The sequence below is a fragment of the Lissotriton vulgaris genome, chromosome 1_1 (genome assembly GCF_964263255.1).
Source record: "Lissotriton vulgaris chromosome 1_1, aLisVul1.2, whole genome shotgun sequence".
NCBI lineage: Eukaryota > Metazoa > Chordata > Amphibia > Caudata > Salamandridae > Lissotriton > Lissotriton vulgaris.
Genome location: NC_141685.1, coordinates 588,746,675 through 588,764,715, shown reverse-complemented (window position 1 = coordinate 588,764,715; position 18,041 = coordinate 588,746,675). Strand labels below are relative to the sequence as shown.

The 18,041-nt window shown below is 44.5% G+C and overlaps 1 protein-coding gene across 2 annotated transcripts in view; it reads left to right on the top strand.

Annotated features, from left to right (window-relative positions):
* Positions 1 to 4,900, top strand: part of LOC147747523 (vitellogenin-A2-like) — a 59,135-nt gene extending 54,235 nt beyond the window's left edge. Inside the window, exons 31-34 of one of the 2 annotated variants that reach the window (XM_086953988.1) lie at positions 157 to 245; positions 2,406 to 2,503; positions 2,598 to 2,768; positions 4,635 to 4,900. In XM_086953988.1, the coding sequence (XP_086810114.1) occupies positions 157 to 245; positions 2,406 to 2,503; positions 2,598 to 2,756 (346 nt within the window). In that variant the 3' untranslated portion in view covers positions 2,757 to 2,768; positions 4,635 to 4,900. Of the gene's footprint in view, positions 1 to 156; positions 246 to 2,405; positions 2,504 to 2,597; positions 2,780 to 4,634 lie in introns of both variants that reach the window. The other variant, XM_086953987.1, reaches the window with a different exon arrangement.
* The last annotated feature ends 13,141 nt before the right edge of the window (positions 4,901 to 18,041 follow it).

Genomic DNA, 18,041 nt, shown 5'->3' with positions numbered 1-18,041 from the left:
AAGGGCCTTATTTTATTCCAAAGTGCAAGCCTATCAAACAAACAGAGCAAAGTGTTATAAGCGCTGGGCCACACACTTACCATAACAAAGCATGTGATTTTGCATTGGAAGTAAAAGATATTACAAACAGATATATAATCTGTTCTTCTTTTTCAGCGATATTGACATGTATCCATCTGCTGACTCCCTGAAGCTGACGATAAATGGCATTGAAGTCAACAGGCTGCCATATGAATCACATTCTGGTAGGTGACAGAGTTGTATTGGACCCATTTTAGGGACAGTGGCAAGAGTCTACCAGGTTACATCTGATAAGTTAGTATAACTCATTTGCTTCTATTATTAGATGAAGCTATCAGTTGATGCTGCAGTATCATCAATATCATCATCAGGGAATAATGATCAGTTAAGATTATTTAAGAGTCCTGTAGTTTTTCAGTAGTTTTTCAATGTCCTTCTATGTGTAAATGAATTCAGACTCTTCTCTGGGCCTTCTCCTGCACTCTCCTGCTCTCCCTGTCCTTTCGTTTGACTCTACTGTCTTTCCTTGCTGGTCACCAATTCTCTCTATGGTTTCAAATTGTATAAAGTTGTCAAAAGTGTCATTCTAGTTCTGTAACACATGTTAAAAGTGTAAGATTTGTGGTGCAGATTAGATTGGTTGTTGGTCCTACAATGAGTAAATCATGTGCATGCCTGTCTTTCTCTTGAATCGATTCACAAACACCAGCTTTAAAAAGACAGGAATCTACTCCTACGTTTGAAGCAGATTTGTGACTTTTTGTGTTGCTTAACCATTATAAGCCAAAATCCGGGGAATCCATGGCAGTCGTACTATTCCAAGAGCACCACTACTCCCAAAACTGTACTCATTTGAGTTTTCAACACCCATAAAATGTGCAGGAGTAAACATGAGCATTTGTGACATTTTTCTTTGGAATGTAAATTTTTCCCCTTTGTGTAAGCCCCGTGTTCTACCCTTTATTCTTACATTAAATATGGGAGTGTTCCTTTTGTTCTCATATGCCGAAAAGGTATTTGCTCATACCAGTGACAGGAGTAGTGTTATGTATATTTCCAGGGTGGGAAGCCAATTTCAAAATGTTCATCGTTGTGCTTTCATAAATCACAAAAATTACACACAACTCCCAGGTTTCCCAAAGTAACTATGTTTATCTGACATGTAGCTAAATCAATAGTTACATGTCTGAAATGTATTAATTTAAGTATTTTCTACAAGCAGTGAAAAATATTAACTTGAATTGATCACTTGAAGTTAATTATCGCATTTTAAAGATTTTGAATGCTGACTTTTTGTGGCAACACTGGTTGATCTAAAGCAGATAATTTATCCTGAAAACTGTATTAGAATTTCCTCAAGGATACATAGATACCACCTTCTGCCTTGATGACATTTGAATCATGTTTCCTTGCAATGTTGTAGGTTTGCTAAAATGTGATTTAGAAGTATCACCAGGTGTGAAATCAAATATACAAGTGGTTATGGTACCACAATATTACGTTTTGAAAGCTGGCATGCACAAATATGGAGACCAGCATATTAACTATTAGAATATATTGAAGATAATTATACATAGGCATGCATAGATTTACTATACTTAACTCCAAAGGTAATACCACAAAAATACACACACACATGCATGCACACAGACACACACTATATATATATACATATATATATATATATATATATATATATATATATATATATATATATATATATATATATATATGCATATGTATATCTATATGTATACATACATATATATATATATATATATATATATATATATATATATATATATATATATATATATATATATATATATGTATATATATATATCCCAATGATACAGAGGAGTAAAGTTAAGAAAAGTAACTCTACCCTACACTTACGGTTATATACCTGCTCACACAATATTCTGGTTGTCAATTTCTGAACACAATATTTGTACATTTCAATATTTCTATAGTCAATATTCTGACACACATGCACAAATGTATTTTCCCTTTATTATTGAGTCAGACCTAACGTGGAATTGATAAGCATTTATTGTTAGTCGATAAAGTGCGATGATTTAGCATAGAACAGGCCTGTAATTATTTGGACAATGTTGTCTAGAGATTGGACATGCCTTGGAAATAAATTAAAGGGCCCCCTCCTGCATAGTAAGCATGTTTATTTGCAGACTTGTTGCATTCTAAATAGATGTTTCAAATTAAAACTATATGTACAGCTCCAATTTATTAATAGATAAATCTCAATCTCTTCTTGGATCTATCTGTAGCACTTTTTTTTATCTCTGCTGTATGTGTTCTACAATATATTCTGAAGTTCTTTGTTCGTTTGAAATTCCACCACAGTACACTTCTTTTGATTTCAGAACTGCATTTGAAGATTGAAAAGGAGACTGATGGGCTGATCCTGCTCGCACCGGACTTTGGCATTGAGAAGCTTCACTACAATGGAGTCACATGCCAGGTATTCTGATGCATTTCACTCACTGCATGGTTGGCCTATTTGACAAGATTACATAGATTTACATCAGAGGTCTCTTTATTTCTTTATCATAAAGGTTACACCAGCTTTGTGGATGAAGGGCAAGACATGTGGAGTTTGTGGCCATCATGATGATGAGCGAGAACAGGAATATCAGATGCCAGATGGATATGTTGCTAAAGATGAGGGGAGTTTTGTCCAGTCATGGATTACAGAAGAATCATGTTCTGTTTAACAGTGATAAAAGGTACTGAACTGGTGAGTTGACACAACAGATTCATTTGAGGAATGCAATAACTCTAGCAGAGTGGCCATCATTTTATTGGAACCAAGTCTACTATATCGATTGGAAGAGGGGCCCATGCATCCAATTAAACATTTCCTCTCTCAAGTAGTTTTCCCGCATCTAGCTTCCTGGTATTCCTAGTCATTATTGAATTTTATAACTTGATATGTTAGCACATTTCATGTTGTCTCAATTTCCAAATAGTAGCTAGAATGTCAAATTATAAACATGATTTGTTTAATGGTAGGATGAATATCATAATTTAACTTGTAGGATAAATGTTTGCATATTTCTTAATCATTTTGATTAAGACTGTCAAGGAGTAGCAGTGTTGTGCTGCCATCGAAAGTAGATTGTTTCTACCCAATACACACTCCATGCACAAACGTTACTACACATACACACACATAAACACACCCACACATAAATACCTGCATCTTCTATTTGCTAAAGAGATGAAATATGACACTAAAAGTGGTTCCAAACAATTTCAAATTTCAAAAGTATTAGATGATATTGCCTGTGAAGTACAAATCCTTTAACAGTCATATCTCCTCAGATTCAACATTTGGGACATGGGATTCCGAATGGATACCAGTTCCGTTTTGGGAGCAAATGTGTTTAGGGCTCCCCTTCAATGCCAATTTGATATATATATGTAGCAATATTTTGCAACCAAATCCAGATTGAAAACATTGACATTTTGCCAACCCCCCCACATTGGCATTGTAGCCCGTCACAAAAACAAAGTGGTCCAATTTGTAACTCTACTAAAAATCAAGCAGATAAATCAAACTCATCTGTTTAAATGCATCCCCGTTTTCTTTAGGGAAAACAGCTGTATTATACAATAGATATTTTATTGAAAGGCAATAACAGATATGGTGATTTGCTGACCCAAGCAGGCCACCATCCTTGTGATGGCCTCCAATTGGAATAAGTTGCAATTTGCAACTTACCTGATGAATATTATTGAGGTAGGTTGAATTGCAACCCACTCTGACTCTGAATTTTCCAACTAGAATCAATTATTACATAGATCTGTTCAGAAAAGTAATTACTGGACACAAAATTAGTGATTTCAAACTGAGACCTGTACTTTGCAACAAGCAAATAAAATATTGGTCCTATGATTCCTCATCACCTTCGGTTTTACCTCTGAACTATGTTACATCACTTAGCCTGCCCTTCACTATGCCTGTTCACGAGATATTCATCCATATAGTAATTGATCACACCCATGAGACAGAGAACCAATTAAACCACAGTACAGAGAAGCAAGTGACTCTAGAAAGTTGTTGACGTGTTTCAGCTTTGTCCCAGAGATGTACCTTTAGTCCCCTGTTGGTGACATTATATGAGTTAGGCCCAGGTGATTCTAGGGAGCTGATTTGTTCCCCAATGCAGAGAATGTTAAGGTAATTTGACTGAAATGAGGACCCAAATATGGGTCAGGTGAAGGAGGACTACCTAGGTATGGATGATATCCTGCATGACGAATTGATAAATTGATGCCCTCTGGACAAAGCCAATGGACCTCAACATTTACATATTTTTCTGCTTGTGATTAACCTACCCTGCAATTGAGTGGACAGGAGGGTGGGGGTGCAACTACAATTCTGGCCTTATTTGGTCTATAATCCTACAAATGTTGTGCTATTGGAAAACATAATCTTGCAAATGCAGCCTTTATTGACTATAAAGTGGGATTTACTTATGATGTAGATTAAAACTGTTTTATATTGATGCATAGTTCGGTAAACATTGTAAGGGCCTCAACATCAACCTGGCTGTTCCATGTTGATAACTTTAACTCTTTTTATACAGATTCTACTTTGAACTCTGCTGAAAGTCTAAAGTGGGAAATGAGTGAAGATTTTAATGACACAACATGATGCTGATTTGGAGAACTACAAAGCACTCCGCAGAACAACCATCAGAGGATGAGATTTCCACATCAACCTTTCACCAGTGTGTCATTTTAAATGATTCTAAATCTAAATCGACCCATGATTTGCCATTCCAACTATAAAATGATGAATTCCATGTGAATATCTTATTTCCAAATAAACATTTCTTTCATTCAAAAAGAAGCACAGTTAGCAAGTCATTAAGGCGTAAACAGAAATTGACCTTTTTGTCCAAAGAATTAAGAATGGTTGAATTATTTTGCAGTTGCACTGGAGCTAGGGGTGCAGCACCTGATGCAGTCCCAAAAGAAAGGTCAGTAATAATGGAATATAAAGAGGATGCTTTAAAATGGTTTATTTTTCCTTCCAGAATGTCATCTATTTTCAAATATATATGGTTAAATGCCATGCACACTTTCCTTTTACTGATAATTCATTGATGAAACAATACCTGTTTGGTTTCTTTTTGGCTGTGTAGGACCTTCATTCTGTAACCTGAATCCAAGTAATGCTTAACTAAAAATCAGGAGACTGGAAATTAACGTTCTAAAATTGTTCTGAAACACACAAAAGTTTGGCCCTTACTAGACATTATGGTACAAAAGGGGGACGGAGCTTCTGAACCAATCAAACACTCACACCCAGTCAACAGATCTGGGTTTAACCCATCACCGTTCTTTAGCCCACTCTGCCACCCCGGTTCAGACATGGCCATATCCAAATCAGTCTGACCCTGTGCCTCATGGGAACAGCCCAGCACGAACTGCCAAGCCATGCCTTCCCTGGACCGGAAACAAGCTTCCTAGGACCGGTTTCTGGCATTGCAGCCGTCTTCAGCCAGGCTTGCTTGAATCCAGTGGCAAAGTGAGCAAGGTACTCATGTCTGAGCATACCCTGCCAACTTATGGCAAACAAAGCGGTACAAAAGGGGGTGGTGATGGACGGAGCATCTGAACCAATCAAACACTCACACCCAGTCAACAGATCTGGGTTTAATCCATCACCGTTCTTTAGCCCACTCTGCCACCCCAGTTCAGACATGGCCATATGCAAATCAGTCTGATCCTGTGCCTCATGGGAACAGTCTAGCCGTAACTGCCAAGCCATGTCTTCCCTGGACTGGAAACAAGCTTCCTAGGACCGGTTTCTGGCAATGCAGCCGTCTTCATCCCCTTTCGTATCGCTTTGTTTGCCCTAAGTTGGCAGGGTATGCTCAGACGTGAGCCCCTTGCTCACTTTGCCACTGGATTCAAGATATCCTGTCTGATGAGGATTATGAATCCGAAACCGGTCCCAGGATGCTTGTTTCCGGTCCAGGGAAGGCATGGCTTGGCAGTTCGGGCTGGACTGTTCCCATGAGGCACAGGGTCTGACTGATTTGCACATGGCCATGTCTGAACTGGGGTGGCAGAGTGAGCTAAAGAATGGTGATGGATTAAACCCAGATCAGTTGACTGGGGGTGAGTGTTTGATTTCCTCAAGCGCTCCGTCCATCATCCCCTTTCGTATCGCTTTATTTGCCCTAAGTTGGCAGGGTATGCTCATTTGTGAGTCCCTTGCTCACTTTGCCACTGGATTCAAGATAGCCTGGGTGATGAAGATTATGTATCCGAAACCGGTCCCTTGTTGCTTGTTTTCGGTCCAGGGAAGACATGGCTTGGCAGTTCGGGCTAAACTGTTTCCATGAGGCACAGGGTCAGATTGATTTGCATATGGTCATGTCTGAACAAGGGTGGCGGAGTGAGATAAAGAATGGTGATAGATTAACCCCAGATCAGTTGACTGGGGGTGAGTGTTTGATTTGCTCAAACGCTCCGTCCATCATCCCCTTTCGTATCGCTTTGTTCGCCCTAAGTTGGCAGGGTATGCTCAGACGTGAGTCCCTTGCTCACTTTGCCACTGGATTCAAGATAGCCTGGCTGATGAGGATTATAAATCCAAAACCAGTCCCTGGATGCTTGTTTCCGGTCCTAAGTTGGCAGGGTATGCTCAGACGTGAGTCCCTTGCTCATTTTGCCACTGGATTCAAGATAGCCTGGCTGATGAAGATTATGAATCTGAAACCGGTCCCAGGATGCTTGTTTCCGGTCCAGGGAAGGCATGGCTTGGCAGTTCGGGCTGGACTGTTCCCATGAGGCACAGGGTCTGACTGATTTGCACATGGCCATGTCTGAACTGGGGTGGCAGAGTGAGCTAAAGAATGGTGATGGATTAAACCCAGATCAGTTGACTGGGGGTGAGTGTTTGATTTCCTCAAGCGCTCCGTCCATCATCCCCTTTCGTATTGCTTTATTTGCCCTAAGTTGGCAGGGTATGCTCATTTGTGAGTCCCTTGCTCACTTTGCCACTGGATTCAAGATAGCCTGGGTGATGAAGATTATGTATCCGAAACCGGTCCCTTGTTGCTTGTTTTCGGTCCAGGGAAGACATGGCTTGGCAGTTCGGGCTAAACTGTTTCCATGAGGCACAGGGTCAGATTGATTTGCATATGGTCATGTCTGAACAAGGGTGGCGGAGTGAGATAAAGAATGGTGATAGATTAACCCCAGATCAGTTGACTGGGGGTGAGTGTTTGATTTGCTCAAACGCTCCGTCCATCATCCCCTTTCGTATTGCTTTGTTCGCCCTAAGTTGGCAGGGTATGCTCAGACGTGAGTCCCTTGCTCACTTTGCCACTGGATTCAAGATAGCCTGGCTGATGAGGATTATAAATCCGAAACCGGTCCCTGGATGCTTGTTTCCGGTCCTAAGTTGGCAGGGTATGCTCAGACGTGAGTCCCTTGCTCATTTTGCCACTGGATTCAAGATAGCCTGGCTGATGAAGATTATGAATCTGAAACCGGTCCCAGGATGCTTGTTTCCAGTCCAGGGGAGGCATGGCATGGCAGTTCGGGCTGGACTGTTCCCATGAGGCACAGGGTCAGACTGATTTGCATATGGCCATGTCTGAACTGGGGTGGCGGAGTGAGCTAAAGAATGGTGATGGATTAACCCCGGATTAGTTGACTAGGGGTGAGTGTTTGATTTGCTCGAGCGCTCTGTCCATCATCCCCGCTCATATCGCTTTGTTCGCCCTAAATTGGCAGGGTATGCTCAGACGTGAGTCACTTGCTCACTTTGCCACTGGATTCAAGATAGGCTGGCTGATGAGGATTATAAATCCGAAACCGGTCCCAGGATGCTTATTTCCGGTCCAGGGAAGTCATGGCTTGGCAGTTTGGGCTGGACTGTTCCCATGAGGCACAGGCTCAGACTCATTTGCATATGGCCATGTCTGAGCTGGGATGTCGGAGTGAGCTTAAGAATGGTGATAGATTAAACCCAGATCAGTTGACTAGGGGTGACTGTTTGATTTGCTCAAGCGCTCCGTCCATCATCCCCTTTCGTATCGCTTTTTGCGCCCTAAGTTGGCAGGGTATGCTCAGACGTGAGTGCCATGCTCAGTTTGCCACTGGATTCAAGATAGCCTGGCTGATGAGGATTATGAATCCGAAACCGGTCCCAGGATGCATGTTTCTGGTCCAGGGAAAGGCATTGCTTGGCAGTTCAGGCTGGACTGTCCCCATGATGAGGCACATGGTCAGGCTGATTTGCATATGGCCATGTCTGAACTGGGGTGGCGGAGTCAGCTAAAGAATGGTGATGGATTAAACCCAGATCAGTTGACTGGGGGTGAGTGTTTGATTTGCTCAAGCGCTCCGTACATCATCCCCTTTCGTATCACTAACTAGACATTAAGCATATTGCAAAATGTATCACCTTCATGAGACCTACAAATGAGATATTTCCTGTAGTTGGTTGCGTTAGATACCCTACATTTTAGAAGCTTGAACACAAACCGCGTACAATAAACGGATGCAATAAATGAAAGAGTTAGAACATTTACACCTACCTTATGTCTGTGTAAGTTCAGAAACATGGAAAGTGCATTTGTGGGTGTTCAGCAGCTTGTATTGTCCACAATATATTAGCATCAGGATCTCAGATTTCCAATTGTAGATTTTTGGGGGATGCAAATTTTACTCATGTTGTGAATATTTCACAACTCAACTGTTGGAAAGGAAATCCTGACAGCACTATTACTAAGTTTGGATAACATGCAATGATAGCATTTCTACAATGGCTTTGCAAAGAAAAGGCAAAGTCCAGTGTAGCCACTGTCACACAATAGTTTTGTTTGCATTTTGAATTGACCATGCAAGGAAACTGGATAAACAACTGCAGTCTGGCTCTATCTGTCCATAGTAGCAGCACCACAAACTCTCTAACCCTGGTGGGGCGTAGGCAGTAGGGAACAAAAAGTAGAATGTTAATTTCGATCTGTCAATGGTAGTACCAGTGAAATTGTAATACATTTCCAAGGCGAACAGGCTAGATTGAGTTCTTAACATCCTGGTTTAGGCCCTGATTTAGGGTCTGGTGGAGAGTGTACTTCTTCATAGGGGTGACAGAGTACCTTTTCCACCAAACCGAAATTCTGGCTACCTGATTTAGAGTCAGGCTGCACTTCAGTATGTCAGTGATGGAGACTACTCCGTCTCTGCTGCTGACATACACCTCCAATGGTCTGACGGAGTAAGGGTCAAAGGAGTGTTTGGCCATATGATTACCCATCTGATTTAGAATGGGCAGTCAAATGGCCATTGTTCCCTTCACGTTGCCACTGGCTAAAACGTGGTTGTAAGGGACAGTGAAAATTTCCCATGTTAGCATTAGAACATGGGCTTCTATGGGAATTAACAAGGGCGTATTATCAAGCCCATTATCGCAGTTTTATTGGTAATTTCATGCCGGTAAAACTGCGATAATTTTAACACAGGTCCTTGATAATATGCCCCAAGATTTGGCTGTAGATAGGATGGTAAGTTCACTTCAAAGGCTGGGACAGGTATAAATGTTGGGCCTCCTGAACCACCTCTTCAGTACACTCCTGCACCTGTGGACTACAGAAGAAGGACTACCTTGTTCCCTAGAGGACTGCCATGTTTCTTAAGGTCTCCCTAGCTCTTCAGAGGATTGCCCCGCTACTACCAGAGGAGTGCTCTGCTGCTTGAGGTCTACCTTGTTCTCCATGAGACTGCCTTGCTGCTTGAGGCCTGCCCCGCTCTCCTTGAAAGAAGAATGGACTTCCTACCTTCATCTCAGGGTACCTGATTGACTCCAAGGGTCAGTTGGCTAACTTCCTGTTCTGAGATACAGGGACACAGCAAGCTCCAGAGGCCTCCTTATATCTGCCCCCTGACACGTTGCAACTGGGCCAGCCTGGATCTATAACTAGACCTCCCTGAGCCACGCTGGCCTCTGCTAGAGCGAGTCCTTGATCTGTAAGAGGGATCTCTCCAGGTCCTGAACCATTGGTTGGCATCTGAGTGCACTTCTCTGCAAGGAAAGGTGAAATCCTGAAGTTTCAGTTTCTTCGCATCCGCAAATGGGCCCATTCCCTCATACACTTTAACGCATGATACAACTGCCAACGCAGTGCTCTGGTGAACCTGACCATCTGCTATACAGCGATCTTTAATTATATCAGACAGGCAACATGAGTAAAGAGTATACAAAAAGAAGATCAGACAAATAACAAAGCAAAACAGATAATTCCTTTGTCTTTTAAACCTTTTTATTCTTGCCTGTCAGTGTACACAAAAGTGCAGCCAACGCATTTTGGCCTATAAGGGGCTTCATTAGTGCAGACATAGGTTCTGGTGATAATGGCCTGCGTGGCTTCTCCTGGTCCCTCCCCTGCTGTCCAAGGCTCCTGTCACTGTCTTAGGCTTTAACAAGGTTCTTACTGCTGTCCGAAGCTCCCAGTTGTGTTGGAGGCTCCCACCGCAGTCTGGCTGTCCGAGGCTCATGTTTGTGTCTGAGGCACTCCTGCTGCTGCCCGGGGATCTCACTGCTCTCTTGAGTGCCCCTTCACTTCCTTCCAGTGCTGACCAAGGCCTCTGGTCCGAGGACTCTGCTGCTACCCGAGGCACCCAGTCCGAGTATTCCTCCGCTGCCCAAGACTCTCAATGTACAAGGCTCCAACCGCTCTCTTCCGAATTGAACCCTGCAGGGCTTAGTTACTGCACTCTGCTGGCTTGGATTGCCTAAAAGACTGCTACTAATAAGCAGTGTGGGATTGGATTGGCAGACCGCAAGCGACAACTCCCAACCCAATATCTGCACTTCATGCCACAGCAACAACAGCCCACAGAGACCACCAAAGTGAAGCTCCACTTATAATAGTCTGCAAGTCCTCATCAGATCTACGAGCTACTGCACTGACTGACCCTGATGCCAGTTCTGCTCTTCTCACTGCAACAACGGCGATCTACTATGTTCTCCTTTTGGCCTCCTCCACTACAAATTGGACTTATTGCACGAGACTTTGAGAAAGTTACTTTTTCAGTTGGACTAACCTGGGTCCTGAATCTGGCCCATCCTCCATCCCAGTTGGCAATAACTTTTGACTTTCCTGTGGTTAGCATGACCAGATGATCTCTAAAGACAATCTGTACTTTGAGGAACAATAGTTACCTAAAACCTTTGAAATTGCATATCTCAGGTTCTACTGATGGGGATTTTAATCATTCTAGTGTCATTTTATTTATTATAATTTACTCTATTTTTCTAAATTGTTGTGGGATTCTTTTTGTGTTTAGTTATCACTTTATCACTGTTGGTGTGCTGCATAAATACTTTACACATTGCCTCTAAGTTAAACCGGACTGCTTTTAGGCCAAGCTACCAGAGGGATGGGGCGTGGCTGAGAGCTCAACATGGCGGACGCATAGACGCGGAGCTCCATCCTGGGCAGTTAGAAATCCTCCATTTCTCTGTCTCAAGGTGAGGAGACGACCCCCTCATGGGGATAAAATAACATCTCAGAGGCTCCGCAGTGAGAAGAGTGAAGAAAAGAGAGTCTCCGTCTCCGGAGTTGTTGAGATCCAGAACCACGAACAACGGACCTGCTGCCACAAACAGTCCTGTGACGATGGATGCTGTGTGAGCGAGCGTGGCTGCCTGAAAGGCCTCACTAGTAATAATTCAGGCCGTATCGGAGTAGGAGCAGAACTCCTAAAGGGATCAAAGTAGGCCAAAGTGGGCCAACTGGGGCTGATCAGAACAGCAGACAAGGGACAACAGAAGGAGAATCAGGTCTCCAGCCTATGTTACTAAAATGAGACAAGTGAAGACAGTGGTGCTCTGCCCTAACCCTCACCGCGGAGTAGCGCTCGGCTCAACGAGGATGAGAAATCATAATGCCCAAAGGGACGACTGAGCTCAGGTGGGTGCCAAGGACAGTACCACACGCCACTAAGACTAGCATGTCCATGACTCTGGAGACCAGGACAGCAAGCGCAGCCACTCGAAAACCCTTATTGGGCCATGACCACAGTAAGTTAGGCCGTACCGAAACAATGCGAGACCCCTTCAGGTTGCATGGAAGGCCAAAGCTGGACAACTTGGGATGGTCAGCACAGTGGACAAAAGGCAGTGGTAGGAGAATTGAGTCCCCGGCAAGAGAAACCAAAAAGAAAGTGGCAAAGAAAGGGGAGCTCTGCCGCAACCCTCACCGCAGATTGGCGTTCGCCTCAGTGAACCCGGGAAAGCTTGACCCCTGGACGAGCGATCGAGTAAGGGTGAGGACCATGGATGTGCCTCACAACACTAAGGAAGCCGCTCTGGGAGAGCCCCGGCATGGTATGCAAGCCTAAAGTAAACACAGAGGGAAGAACTTGGCATCTGGGTGATCAGGCAGCCGCGATCGATGCTCAGTAGGATTCGGGGCACTGAGCGGCAGAGACTCAGGCTGGGTGGAATTAAGGTGGTCACATCGCTCGAACGATGGATGTGAGTGAGCCCTGTTGCTGGGGAGACCTATTTGGAGTGAGGGAGTACCTGTTCCTTTGCGGCCACCGCCAAGACTCATACCGCCCTGAAGTAAAGCGCAGAAGCGCTACAGACACTGCCGGACGCCATTGCCATCTGTGCCGCCGTCCCGGGACTACGAATCCTGGCAGCCTCAGTGGCGGCGTGCACCACTGATGCGGCTGGAGCACCAGGAGGTGCATATAGTCGCCCAGCCCTCAGTGGAGTGGGAGAGACCTATTTGGAGTGCGGGAGTACCTGTTCCTTTGCCGCCACCGCCAAGACTCATACCGCCCTGAAGTAAAGTGCAGAAGCGCTACAGACACTGCCGGACGGCATTGCCATCTGCGCCGCCACCCCGGGACTACGAATCCCGGCAGCCTCAGTGGCGGCGCACACCACTGACGTGGCTGGAGCGCCAGGAGGTGCATATAGTCGCCCAGCCCTCAGTGGAGTGGGGGAGACCTATTTGGAGTGCGGGAGTACCTGTTCCTTTGCCGCCACCGTGAAGACTCATACCGCCCTGAAGTAAAGCGCAGAAGCGCTACAGACACTGCCGGACACCACTGCCATCTGCGCTGTCGCCCTGGGAATACGAATCCCGCAGCCTGAGCGGCGGCGCGCACCACTGACGTGGCTGGAGCGCCAGGAGGCGCATATAGTCCCAGCCCTCTGCGTCGTGGGACGCATGTGGGACTCGCCGGGCTAAGCTCGGGCCAAGGGCGGGCCCGTTTAAGCCCATTCAAGGCTGGATAAGGACAGAACGGGCCACCCCCTAACATCAGCCTTATCCACTAAAGGTCAGTGATTGTATACTATAGCTCTGTGTGCTTTAAATGGTAATTGAGGAGTGTTAAGTAGCAGTTCCATTATAACAAGTATGGCTACTTCACCAAATGCAGGAGTGAATGGTAGGAAGTCAACTGTTAGAACATCATGGATACCTTCCTCATCAGGGTATCATCAGCTTTGGCCAAGGATATTGAACTCACAGAACAGAGACTATCCCTGGACACTCCCTTTGATAAGAGATCTTCACTGGGAAACCTGGCGAGGGCTACATCACCAGTTCACCAGCAGGCTGATTCCCGGGATATGTTGCCTCCCTCGGGGGTGGAGGAGAGAAGCCTTTCATCACAGCCAGTGGTTATCCTTAAAACAAGTATGACCTCCCCTAGGGGCATGGGTATACACAATGCTGAAAGTAGCGTCCCCTCCCCTAATATTAAAAGCCGCTCAGCTTGCCATGCAAAACCGGGATGTGTTCACCAGGTGGCAGGGGTGACAGCAAAAAGAAAACGTCCCGGGGCACAAATGCAAGCAGGGGGTAGAAAACCTAAAATTGGCAAAAAGGCTGTGTCTATTGAGGATCTGGACGTTGGGTCATGCTCTAGCCGATTTCAGCTTCTAATGAGGTGCCCAGTAGCCACCAAGTAATTGTGGGGGGTGACACACAATCTGATTTGGGTCCATTGTTCTGGAAAAGACTGGAAGGCACTCTTAAGAAGATACGTCAACCGATATATGATCGGCTGGACTCTATTGAGAATAGACTGGTGTGCCTTGAACTTTCACTTGTATCAGTCCAGAAGCAGGTGGGAACTGGGAACTGTGCTACAATCTGCTTGCAGAAAACAACTACGGTCCAAAGTACTGCTGATCCTAACAATGCTGGAGGGGCAAATGGGGATGTTGTCTCTATTCAAAAAGACCCCTCGGTGTCTATTGACGCACCTCCGCCTCCCACTTTGATAGAGTCTGGGAACTTAGCTTTAAGGGATGGGACGCATCAGGCAGATGTTAGTAGACCTGTAGCCATACACCAAGCACATAGTGTAGCTAACCTACCCAATATTGATCTCCCTCCTGAATCAGCCCCCTATGTGGTAGTCTTGGTGGGGGTTCCCCTATTGGCTGAGGGGAAGGAGGGAGTCATATATAGACCTCAAAAATAAGTGTACCTTCTGGTTTAATGAGTATCGACCACTGCCAATTGATATACGTGCAGAAATTTTGTTTGCCAGGAGAGTGAATTTGATAGGTAGGAGCCTTAAGTCTATGGTGGGGGACTGTGTTATCATTAACTTTAGAGACTGGAGGTGTGTTAATCACATCTGTAGTTGACCCCAACATGACCTGTCCCCCGGGATACAAACATTGCCATTATCCCATTTCTATGGATCCCCGCATCCCATACAGAGGGATATTTTTCCACTGAGAGAGGTGTTGAATCCATGCCCCTTGGGGAATATAAGGTTGTTTAATAGATTTGATGCCTTGTCGGGGTTGGGGGAATGTGACTGACGGTTTGTGTCTCAAAGTTCTATCCAGAATAGTGTAGACTCAAGAAATGGGGTAGATGTAGAAAGGAGGGTGGGTTAGCAATTGGCCAGGGAAGCAGGCAAGAAGGGAATGCTGGTCATAGCCAAAATATATCAAGTGCGGACACTGGAGAGGTGGCTAGAATGGAGTTATTGTCGGGTGAGATCTTGTTGTCAGTTTGGAGGGGCTAGCTTGTCAGACATCCTTCGTTTCTTGGAATGTGGCGGGTGTTGGTTCCAAACTTGATTCACCTGATTGGATGGAATATATTGACACATTCGACATTTGCCTTTTTCAGCTGACTTGGGCGGTTGACCCAGTGTTTAAAGTGGCTTATTTGAATTTTTATGTCCCTGCAGTTAAAAGGCAAATGGGTCGCCCTATGGGCGGACTAGTGATTTGGGTCAGGCAGAGCCTTAAGTGTAATACCCAACTCCTCCCGGTGACTAATTCTGACATTCTCGCTGTGAGACTTAGCTTTCCGGACAATTTAAATATTGATATTTTTAATGTTTATGACAGGGGCTTACCAGGTGGTAGGAAATCTGATGTTGTAACAGCTTTGGCAGTGTTGATTGAGAATATTCCAGCTAATGTACTGCCCTTAATTGCATGTTTATGACAGGGTCTACCAGGTGGTAGGAAATCTGATGTTGTAACAGCTTTGGCAGTGTTGATTGAGAATATTCCAGCTAATGTACTGCCCTTAATTGCAGGAGATTTTAATACCACTTTCGAACCAATTGGACTCGATGATCTGCATTTAACAGAGGATGAGAACTGTAGGCGGGGAGTCCCCAAACTGGATATTAAACCTATAAATAAATGGACAGAGGCCACGATACAGATGAAGGGTCTCTGTATGGGGAATCAGCTGAGGGCTGCTAATGGCCGAACATTATCGGATAGGATGGGTAAGAAAACTTACAACAATGGGGTTAGGGCAAGTAATATAGAATATTTACTTGTTCCCCTTAAGTTGTGGTATACCCTGGTTGATATGGAGGTAATATCCTGCATCAAGAGTGACCACAACCCCCTGACTACGCTGTTCAGGCTGGGCTTAGATAAAGAGGATGAAGTGGCCGGGGGATTTATACCCCCTGATTTAGCTATAACAAATGATGAGCGCCACCTTAAGTGGTGTCAAGTTGAAGGACATCCAAATATCATGTCTGATATCGAGATAGATTTGGATGGTGTGCTGGCCACGAGGGAGGCAGATATAATGCAAGGGTCATTGTATAAACCTTTTATAGAATCCCATGATAAGTTTTTTATAAAATTAAAACACACAAACCCATCCTTGGTAAAAGAGTTCAAATTAGAAAACCTGAGAGTTGGTATGATAGCACCTGTAGACAAGCTAGGGGGGAGCTGGGCCAAGCATTATAAACTAAAGATCCTACAAAAGTAAAGGTGGCCCGTGTTAATTATAAGCTTAAACAATATATCGCTAAAAAAGCATGGGAAGAAAGTAGGTGGCAGGATTTTAAGTTGGCATGTCAGTCAAAAAACCCCAAATCCTTTTGGAATATTTTTAAATGGGACAGGGGTGGGCATCACGAAAGCCTGCAGAATAAGGTTGCTCAAAGCTCGTGGATTGAATATTTTAAGCCACAATACGCCAAAAGTGAAGTCACCAACAGTGAGGGGATTTATGTCCATACTTTTTATAAGGAGGCCGCCTTCACTGTACGTGAAGCAGATAGGGCGTTAGACTTAGTAATTGAGGGACGTGCCCCAGGCATGGATTGTGTCCCTGCTGATCTATTTCTAAATGATAAAAATAGATGGCAGTTGTATATTATGTATCTTGCAAATGCCATAGCTCAAGGGATGGAAGTTCCCCAATCTTGGAAAGGTACTGAGATAGTGCCTGTCTACAAAAAAGGGGACAAGTCGTCAGCAGGCAATTATAGACCTATTAGCTTGATTGACTCCATCCAAAAAATTATGGGCCGTCTGGTATTGGGAAAAATCCAAACCTGGTTGGAGGAAGAAAACATCTTGAGTCACCTCCAGGCTGGCTTTCGACCTATGACCAGTACGATAGATCAGGTCTTTCGGTTCATTATTCTTTACTGGCGATCTGTGGTATTGGAGAAAGGCACTTAATATGCCGTATTTGTTGATTTAAGGGCGGCTTTTGACCTGGTCCCACGTAATAAATTGTGGCAAGTCCTGAATAAGCTAGGGATGGCCCCTGAGTTATTGAGTTTGATCGTCCACTTACATGAGGAAACGTTCGCTCGGGTTCGGTGGGGACGACAGGGTGAGGTTACTGAATCCTTCCCTGTTGAGCGGGGAGTGCGGCAAGATTGCGTCATTGCACCTACCTTGTTCTCGCTCTTCGTGAATGGGGTGGTTGATTTCCTCTCCCTGGTCCCGACCGATGCCCCTGTGATGAATGGTAAGCGAGTCCCGATCCTCATGTTCGTGGACGACACCTTGATAATCTCAAAAACGCCAAGAGGGCTCCAGTGTGCACTGCGGCGTTTTGAAGAATTTTGCTTGGACCGGGGTCTAGAAATAAACACTGCGAAAACAAAGTTTATGGTCCTTACTAAACATAAACCGACCATGCTTGTTTTAAACCTTTTAGAGGGAGCATATACATGAATAAAGCCCCACTAGAGCGGGTTGACGCCTTCACATATCTGGGGGTTACCCTCCAGAGAGACATGGGATGGACTGGCAAATTAGATCTTGCAGTATTAAAACATCACCAGCTGGCGGGTCTTCTTCTAAAAAGGTTTAATGCTTCAGCATCGAAACCCATTAGCCCATTACTAGAGATATATGGGATGAAGGTGTTAAGTTCGTCCCTTTATGGGGCTGAACTTTGGGGCTTGAAAATCTAAAAAAATTGACGCTTGCGGAAATGAGTTTCTGTGAAAAGTAACTAGTGTTCCGCAAAGTACCCCCCTGACGCCATTAATGTGGGACCTGGGAAAAAAAGCTGTTCAAGGTCTTGCTTCCCTACGACCGCTATTGTATTGACGTATGATATGGACCACAGAGGAACTACAGCACTACGCATGGGGCCTAAAGGAAATAATTGCTAAAGATTCGTTCCACAAAAAACACTGGCTGAAGGCCATTAGGTCCCTGTTAGTCAGCCTGGGTACGGGAGAATTGTGGGATG